The sequence below is a fragment of the Phalaenopsis equestris genome, unplaced genomic scaffold, assembly GCF_001263595.1.
Source record: "Phalaenopsis equestris unplaced genomic scaffold, ASM126359v1 Scaffold000287, whole genome shotgun sequence".
Classification (NCBI taxonomy): Eukaryota; Viridiplantae; Streptophyta; class Magnoliopsida; order Asparagales; family Orchidaceae; genus Phalaenopsis; species Phalaenopsis equestris.
In genome coordinates, this window is record NW_018164729.1 from 1,360,862 (window position 1) to 1,370,770 (window position 9,909).

The 9,909-nt window shown below is 33.5% G+C and overlaps 2 protein-coding genes across 2 annotated transcripts in view; one reads left to right on the top strand and one right to left on the bottom strand.

The window, feature by feature from the left end:
• Positions 1 to 321: 321 nt before the first annotated feature.
• LOC110025036 (trihelix transcription factor ASIL1-like) lies at positions 322 to 1,229 on the top strand (the record flags this gene model as incomplete). Its single annotated transcript, XM_020725278.1, is given in 1 exon segment — positions 322 to 1,229. A coding segment is annotated over 1 exon segment (705 nt), but the record flags the coding sequence as incomplete, so codon positions are not given.
• A 5,822-nt stretch (positions 1,230 to 7,051) lies between these two features.
• The window catches only part of LOC110025034 (ABC transporter G family member 11-like), a 6,702-nt gene continuing 3,844 nt past the window's right edge, over positions 7,052 to 9,909 (bottom strand). Inside the window, exons 4-9 of the mRNA XM_020725275.1 lie at positions 9,484 to 9,903; positions 8,594 to 8,680; positions 8,363 to 8,491; positions 8,084 to 8,275; positions 7,851 to 7,937; positions 7,052 to 7,775 (exon numbers count right to left, since the gene is read on the bottom strand). Of these exons, the coding sequence (XP_020580934.1) occupies positions 7,131 to 7,775; positions 7,851 to 7,937; positions 8,084 to 8,275; positions 8,363 to 8,491; positions 8,594 to 8,680; positions 9,484 to 9,903 (1,560 nt within the window). The 3' untranslated portion in view covers positions 7,052 to 7,130. The remainder of the gene's footprint in view (positions 7,776 to 7,850; positions 7,938 to 8,083; positions 8,276 to 8,362; positions 8,492 to 8,593; positions 8,681 to 9,483; positions 9,904 to 9,909) is intronic.

Genomic DNA, 9,909 nt, shown 5'->3' on the forward strand with positions numbered 1-9,909 from the left:
AAGATGTATTTAATTTTTGAGAAATTAATATAATAATATTTTTAAGGTGATATGAATTATTTAGTTGCTATATATAAAAGAATAAAATTTAGCTACTTGCTATGTAAATACATAGGAGTTAAGTGGTATATGTGTAAATGCACCAAAAAAGAAAACACCTCCCAGTCCACCTACCGATCAAAATCACCCACCACCACCACCGCCACCGCATCCACCACCTCTTACCAATGCCCTCCCCACTTCCTCCGCTACAAACCCTATCCCTAATCTTAAAATCATGACGGCCGGACCACCATCAACTCCGGCGGCCTCGGCGGCGGGAACCCAGGCTCGCCGTGGACCGACCAAGAGACTGCCCACTTGATCGATGCCTACGAGGAGAGATGGAACTCTCTGAAACGCGGCCAGCTCAAGGCTCAACAATGGGAAGAGGTCGCAGCCGAGGTTGCCGCTCGATGCGGCTTTACAGTTCCCTCCAAAACCGGCACGCAGTGTCGTCATAAGATCGAGAAGCTCCGAAAGCGCTATCGCTCCGAGCGTCTGCGGCCAGTGAGATCCTCTTGGACCTTCTTTGGCCGGATCGATCGGATGGAGCGCGGATCGGCACCTATCTCTGCGCTGCCGGCCTCCTCTGATGAGGATGAGGATTCCGCAGAGCCGCGCGGGAGCAATACGCGGAGCATTAATGGAATCCTGCGGGAGGCCGCGCCGTGGGAAGATTCTAGAGGTTCGAGAAGTCTAGGGAAGCGGAAGAGACTACCTGCAGATGAGGAGGAAGACGATGATGATGAGAATGATGTGGAAGATGGCGGTGATGTCGGCGAGATGGCGGCGGAGTTGAGGAGGTTTGGGGAGGGTTATGTAAGGATGGAGAGGAGGAGGATGGATGTTATGAGGGAGTTGGAGCGGGAGTGGATGGAGATGGAGGTGAAAAGGATGGAGATGATCATGGAAGCCCAGCGGGGACTTATGGAGACCATTGCAGGGGCGTTCTCGAAGAAGGCGAAGAATTCGTCGGATATGTAAGCGCAAAGGTAATCTATGCCGCCTTCAACGCTCCATCGTGCTCTGGTTTTTTTTTATTTGAGTTAAATAAGCACTGTTTGACGAGGAGATTTGTTCATTATACTCTCCAAGTCGGCATTTTTTTCGCGTTTGAGTTTTTTTTTGGTTACTTTATGAACTATTTTTTAAATGGGCAATTTTAAGCATGGGATAATTTTCTCAGATTTCAGTTGTTGGATTTTGATATGATATTCTCAAGCCTAACTAGTAGATCACATGGTTTATATTGATTCGTTTGCGCTTTTTTCTAGAATTAACAAAAAAAAAGATGAAAATTACTTAATGGAAAGAGAGCAACAATGGCTTTCTTAGGTGCTTAAGGTAGAAATGCAAATTTGAGTGTCACTAAATTGTTTTATGTTGGGCAAGATGCATGGCAATGAGAATCATGAGAAAGTTGTAGATTTAAATTTTGCATATGAGTACTACTTTTCTAACAAGGTTTCTTCTGCTGGATGCAAAAATGAATCCCTATACCCATTAAAACTCTAATTTCGTGGTTACATTTTTTAATTGTTTTTAGTTCATAGTTTTTATTTTCTTATAAATTTAAAAACCTGACTATGTGTATGCTGATGATCCCAATAGAGAATGAATTGTATTCTCTAATAGTCTTATTGATATGGTTAGAATTCTATTTTGGTTAATCTTATGATTTTGCTAAACGAGTCTCAGTTCCTTCAAGTGTTGTTTTGCTATTGCAATTATTGTATTGCTGCAAGCTGTGTATATGCTGATTTTCGGATCTAAGGAGTAGCTGACTTTCATTTTTATGGTAAAGATATGGATTTCAGCCATGCAAAAATCTTCCTATTGCTAACTAAAATTTCAGGTTTCTTCTCAATTTTTTTTTGTGGTTCAAGTGCGGCACAAATACTGATGACAATTTACAATAAAAGCCTTCTTTTTTACACTGACATGAGGCTTTCATCTTCTATTTAGTGATTTTCATCTTTTGTTCTTATTTATTAGGTTTACTTTAAGAATGATTTTGCATTTGTATTGATAAAATATTGGAAGGTTTACATACAGGCCACTTAATTCCTATGTATTTAAATATCTAATATCTAAACTTCAATTTTTAAAATGCATGCCACCTTATCTATACATGAAAAGGTGTATTCCACTTTCTAAAAGTTTAAATATAGGTATTTTTTTGTGATATGAAGGATTTGGGTTGTGTTGATGTAAATAGTAAAGTTTAGGTGTTATATAGATGTAAATATATAGGAATTGGACGGTATATATGTAAATACCCTTAAAGTATTTCATAAATTTATTTTAATTCGTCCATTGCGAATCCTAATTGTTATATGATTTTATTCAATCTCAAATTTCTTTTGTAATTTCAATTTTACATGATCTTTAAGTTATTGTTTTGAGTGAGTTTTACTTATTTTCTAGTTTACATCAAGAAAACCAAAGCTTTTACATAACTAAGAGATGGTGTACTGCAAATTTTAATCATTTTGCGTGTTTTGGGCATTCCATTCTAGATTTGCGATTGGTAAACCTTAAACCCGAAGAGATCATTCATTACATTTGGCATCAGAGCTCAAGGTTGTATGATAATGTTAACAGGAAGTATGCATATATGTCTTTTAAAAAAGTAAATAGCTGATGCACTTTAAATGAATTTGGGTCAGCTATGATTATAATAAACAATAATGTGACTTTTAGGAGGTTCAACATTGTATTATTACATTATTACATCCAATAAGAGGTATAATTTTTTATAATTTTAAATTTCGATTGATAATTTGGAAATTTTTTTTTTTTATTTTTACAATCTATTTGATTTGTAAAGGGAGTTATTCCTAAATTAATGATAATGCTCAATACTATTAGTGTACTGTTAATTCTATATCTTCATGACTTGATATGGAACATAAACTTAAAGGAAAATGTTTGCCATCTAATGAATACTGGGGCAAATTACATTATCAATTGAAGAATTGTAAACAGAGTGGTTGTGGTGTGTTTGAGTATTATTCAGCATTTACTAATATTGTGGTTAAGTGTTGTTATCTTTTAAACTTTTGTTGTTACTATTGCATATTTTTATTGAGGTTTCAGGCGAGAAATTGGGAATTATCTATCCTGAAATTCATCAAAAATACTATGTGAGGCTTTATTTAGATCTTTGGATATTGAGGAATATTACAATCATTCAGTTAATACCCACTAAATTTTTATTTAGGGCCCCTAAAGAAAAGTTATTATCATTTCATCTAAAGTCTGTCAAACATACGCCAATACAATATTTATGCTTATCCAAATATGATCTTATAGAATGAATTGTAGTTTATGAAATTTTATATAGAATGAATTGTATCAGATGCATATGATAATTTGCTGTTAAAATATGAATCTGCACTTGATGTTGCTGAAACTAAGATTGCAATTGTGATATATGTTGATGAAGCTAAACCTCAATTTAAGAGGTGAAAATCAAAATTTGAAATTTTGAGTATGCAATCAATTATCAATCTAAACCTCAATATAATCAACTTTTAAATTAAAATGTTACCTAAGATCATATCCAAATCTAAAGATGATGTGTCTATGAATCTATTATTGACTATAAACCTAAACTAGTGATAGAAATTGAAAAACTTGAATATGAGTGAATTTATTATTGCCTATTAATGTGAACCAATCAGGCCCATTGAATTTGATTAGCAGTTGAGAAATTTGATGATAAAATCCTGATGAAATTACTTATAAAATCATCATTATTAATGAAATTGAAGTTGGTTATATTTTTGGTTCTGTTTCCTTGACTCTCAAATAAATTTTAAAAAAAAAATCTTCATCAGAAAATGTAGGTAAAAGAAACGGGAAATTAAAAATTTTAGCTATTTGTTCAAATGTAAAAGTGCATAACTTGTCGTAATTCATATTTAAGCCATTCATTTTTCTTAGAAAATGTTATCAGTCTATATGGGCATATCTTTATTATATGGCTTTGTATGTGAATGCGAGAAGTTTATTAATCTATAAGGCATATGATATAGCCATATCGTTTCTCAAGGAACTAGTTATAGGTCTGTATCAGCATTCATCAGGATGTATGGTAGTATTTTAGCATTTGCATTATTTGCTTTGTATTATATTAGTCATTTGCGTGATTTGCATCAAAATACTTGTTGAAAATTGATTATTCATTATTACATCTATAAGTTTGTTGTTGATGAGAATAAGATATACTAGGATGTAAGGTGTCTACTAGGAAGGTGGGCTCATATAACATTGTAGTTGTATTGGGATAAAAGATTATAAAAATATATATAGTGAAAACTTTTTACTAGTCCATCCTTCAATATGATTTGACTTTATTCCATTAATTTGCTACAATACCTTGTATTCTTCTCGCTTTCCCTCTTTTCTTTGCAAATTCATATTTAATATTTTACCAGATATGTCTATGCATATTCTTAATTTTGAGAGTATGTTTACTATTAATAGTAGTTTTTAAATTTGTCTTATGCTTTAACATAATAGACTTGTGTTAATAATCATTCCCAAATTTGATTGAAAATAGTTAATTCTGAACTTTTTCAAACATTGTAGAATGATGCGAATCAGATGTTTATATTTTTCATAAATGAAAATCATCATTACTCTCCATGCTCATACCAAAAGCGAATATCTTTCTGAGTTAATCATTGAAGATGATGTGCTCTATATCTTTTTATCTTTTTTTTTTCCCCCTTTCTTTTTGTCTTTTTTTTCTTTCTTTCTTTTTGATGAATTAATCACTGAATGTTTATAGCACATAGACTTTATGGTGTTTAAATAGGAGGTAAAGGGAAAGAAGTTAGTAGCCTGACTCTCAAAGAAAATCTCTCTCAATCTCGCGATCTTTTCCTCCGTTTTTCCTGACCAGAGTTGAAGAATGACTCCTTAAAATTCCTCAGCTCCCTTCGATCTTTTTCGCAAGACCTCTCCTGAATTATATTGATTCACGGATTATACGGGTCAAATGTCCTAAAACAGTTCAACAATTTTATTCCCTTTGATTTTCATGGTCAAATCATCTTGATAGAGAGTAATCACATTTTGTTCTATTTATTGGCAAAGTTTATCTAAATTCGAACATATTATAATATTAAGACTTCTCATGCACAAGCATGCATGAGGAATTGTTTATTTATTTATTTTCTTTATTATGTAAATCAGAACAAATAAAAATTATGACAATTTAGGAGATCTTCATACATTATCTTAATATTACTTCTAAATATCTTTTGAAATAATTAAATCAAGTCTACCATTCACCAAAGTGGACTTTTTTTTAAAAAAAGAGCTAGGAAGCATTTATTATAAGCAAAAGAAACATCTTTGCTCCTTAATTTATTAAGGAACTGGTCACCTACGTAGGCACTCGATTTTTTTTTCTTAAATTATGCAGTTAAATTTTGAAATTTTATAATGTTTTAGTTTTTAAGCTTTTAAAAATAAGCCTGTTGTATCTTTTTTATTTTTTTATTTTTTATTTTTTATATTTTATTTTTATAGTGTTTTGTATGTGATGACTTTTGGGGGAGAGAAGTGATGAAATTGTGGAAATAGATTTGAGAGATCCAAACCAAACTTTTGAACATAAGTGCACAAAAATAAGAAAATCACAAAAAAATACAAAGAATGCAAGATTTAATGTGGAGTAACAAAAGAATGGGAAAAAATCATGGAGTCGCACCACGCCAAAAAATCAACTATAAAAAATATGACAACCATATAAATTACACCGCACTCAAGCCTCTTCTCTTTTGGAACACATCATGATACTCTTCTCTTTATTCGCATAGAAGTAAACACGAAATCCAATCCTTCAACGTGCACCCATCTTGCAATGAAACTTAGAATTTAAGTGAATGCTGCCTGAATTTGGTTGTTGGCGTTTGAGCGCTGCTATAGTGGTGTTGCACCGCTCTCCTACTGGCGCTGAAATGTCACGCTCTCGGGTTCTAAATATGAACTCGGAGTTGTGTTGTGGCTGGTCTCGACGTTGTGGTTTTACATGTGGGTGTTATGGTGCTCCCCTCCGGGCGCTGCAATGTTACTTTTTTGGGCTTTGAAATTTTTATTGGGTGTAGCGGTGCTGCCTTCTTGGCTTTGGGTGTTGTGTATAGTTTAAAAAAAAAAACCCAGGATATTTATGCCTTTTGGAAAACTCACCGTCAAGCATGATTGAGGAAACTATGAGCTTTCAGTGACCAATTGATTGACACAATCAGAATCCTCATAATAACAATAACGTGTTAGTTGATTTACATAATTAATTCGATCCAAATATTTATGTTAATTTTTTGAAAAATTGGCTTCATTTTTATTTGTTTTGAAAGTTGAGTGTTGATGACAATTAGATTAAAAATTAGTGGTTAGAGTGTGCTTTGAACTCGGGTCTCATAGTCGGAGAGAAAGCTTTCTACCAACTTCTTCATTGCACCCTCTATTAATCTCATATGAATATGGTCATATTTTGATTAAAATTTTGTTGAAATTTTTTTATGATAATATTTCTTATTTGAACTAAATTTTATGCACATTTTTTTCATGTAAATATTTCCTTATTTTTATGTCTTCGGAGCATTGTGTTATTTTTATCATGTAAATGTTTAGTTGTGGCATTTACAAACATATTATCCAATTCCTATTTATTTACATATCTAAATTTTATTTTTTACATTTATATTACCAAAAATTTTCACACCACTTCAAAGCACCACCATTTTAACTTAAAAAAATGAAATTCACCTTTTCATACATAAGTAAGGTGGCATGTGTATATGTAAATATTGAAGTTTAGAAGTTAGATATGTGAATACATAGGAATTGTGTGGTATGTATGTAAATCTTCCTATTATATATTGCATGAAAATGATATCTTATTGATAGTAGATATACATCTAACTTTTTGATAAGATATTCATTAAATAAGCATCATCTATGAGAATATTAATACATGAGCACATATCTTTATTTTCTTAAAAAAATTAGTACCAACCCTAACCATCATATGGTCTGGACATAACTAATTTAGAAGCTATACCAAATAGGCATCAATGGATGTTGATTTCTCTTGGAACCCTAGCCATTATTCCTCTTAACTTAGGACTTGTCTTCTCCCACATCTTCACAATCACCAAGAAAAGAAATCTATATAATAGCACCATCCCAAACAATATTCCCAAATTGACCCACTTTGAGTATCTCATTTCCACTTGCCATATTTCCTTTAATATCTCCTCTCCTGTGATTGTAGGAGCTCCACCCGTTTGATTGTTAGGAAATGTCAATCCCACAAACTCGTTCTTGTAGAATCCTTGATTTGCATATTTGTGAAAGGCGATATAGTACATCGGGTATCGCCAGACCGGCTTCGGCAAATCATCAGGCAACCTAAAAAAGCCTCCATTGAGCATCATCACCCCCTGAATTCCAGCACCAGTGATGATCCCCATCAGAAAATCAGGGACGATGCTGGCGACTATCATCATCAGACCTTCAACCAGCATCATACACGAAAATAAGACGAGCGCAAAGTAAACAAAATGATCGATACTGCTCTGCAATCCTACTAAGTAGTAGGCAATGGCTCCAGGAATGACTGAGATCAAGGCTAGGTAGGGGGTTGCCGAGACTGTGTTGGCTATCGTGAATGAAGTGACACCGTAATGTCCGTTTAATCTCTCTCTTTTGAAGATCTATACAAGCACATTAAATATATATTTTTCTTGTATTAGAAATTGAGAAAATGTAATTTTGATAAATTCACGAACCTTCATGTCCTCCACAAAGGATGGGAAGCCACCAATCGCCATGAATGTAAGGAATGCAGCTGTAAACGAAAGCATAGAGCCTCTAGCCTGAAAATTATGATGAAAAACTCATTAATCTATCCTGCTATAAATCACTTAGCATAGCTAAATTGTTATAATCATAATCTAATTAACACAATTAACATAATTTCAAATATACCAAAATTGATTAAAAAAAATAACAATCGCCCAACCTGAATAGAACCAAAGCTATGGCCAATATTGTGAAAAATTGTTCCAACGCACAAACAAAGGGCAACATAGATAGCAAATCTCAGCCAATAATAGCCCAAATCTCTGTACATATTAACAAATGATCTCCTTGTAAGCACTACGCACTGCAGCAAAAAGCTGGCCTGCCTCCTCTTATTCACGGCTTCCCCTCCCTTACACCCAAAAAAATTCAATATTTATATGTATGTCTATATGAATTGTCTATGTCAGGAAATATATAATTTGATTTACATATATACCATTTCACGTATATGGTCAATCTGTAAAATAGTTTGGTATGAATGCCTGGATGAGATATAAGACTGGACTAGGATCTCTATGGCTTTGTCTGAGGTGGTGGGCTCTGCTTCAGTTCCTTCTTCAATGTCCTATTCAACAAATAATTGCAATTATATTTATTAGAAATTAATTCAGGATTAAAATGTAAAATTAATTTTAAAAAATTGGTAAATATATTAATATAAACAAACCCTGTCAAAATCCTTGTTAATAGTCTTCAAGTAGTGATCTGAGGGATTTTTAAGGGATGGAATTGGGAATCCATTAGATGCGAAGAACTGCAAATAATCATTAAGAAAACAATTCAATATATATATATATATATATATATACATGAATGCATCATTCATATGAATAAAAATATGAATGTGAATGCAAATGGAAAATGCATTAAACAAATGTGGTAGTTTTGGAATGCATATATTATTTTAAAGTAAAGTAAAATGAGCAACTAAAGATAATGTAATTAATTAAAAGTGGACCATCAAAGTCGGTACTTGGATGAACTACAAAAATTAAAAATGTTTCCATGCCTAAGTTACTGCGTCACAAATTATTATTTTTTATTTTGAATTTAATTACGTGAACTGCTGAAAACGGCCATGGTTTTATAGTGAATAGAAAAATGCTATAATAATAGTGTATTTACAATAATTTATTAACCGTAAAAAAATAATTGTTCAATTTTTACATAAATTATATAATTATTATTTACATAAATTAAATTTTTCTAAATCCTAAATTATTATAATTAAGAAAAATAATAAAAATACCACTCAATTCCTATTTATTTGCATATCTAACACCTATACTTTTCCACTCTTCCTCGCATGAAAATATCTTTATTTTTACCTTTAAAAATTTCAAATGGTGGTATTTTTTATGTGATTAAAAATTGAGTTGTATAAATGTAAAAATTAAAATTTTAGTGTTATATATATAAATACAGAAGAAAATATTGAATCGGAAATTTCTATTATTATTATTATTATTATTATTATGTTATTTTATCATAATATATCAAAAATATTTAAAATATTATGTAATTATTCGAATCTAATAATTTCTCAAAAGTACTCACCTCGGGTGCGGCGTCGGGCGGGCCGAAAAAGACGGCCCGCCCATAAGCCAAAACACAAACCGATTTGAACAATTCAAAGACCTCCGGCCCAGGCTGATGCACGGCGGCCACCACGGTCATGCGGTCCCCACTAGCCGCCATCTTGGCGATCCGGCTGATGACGTGGAAGGCGGCGGCGCTATCGAGCCCGCTGGTCGGCTCGTCGAGAAATAAGAGCTTCGGCCGCTTGATAATCTCCATGCATATACTCACCCTTCTCCTCTGCCCCCCGCTTATCCCCTTAGTAGCTCGGCCGCCGATCCGTACGCCGCCGACGGCTGCTAGTCCCATCTCCCTTATCGTCTCCTCGGCTCGCTCGAGCTTCGCCGATCGGCTCAGTGAGGACGGCAGCTGGAGCTCGGCGGCGTACTGGACGGCTTCCAGGGC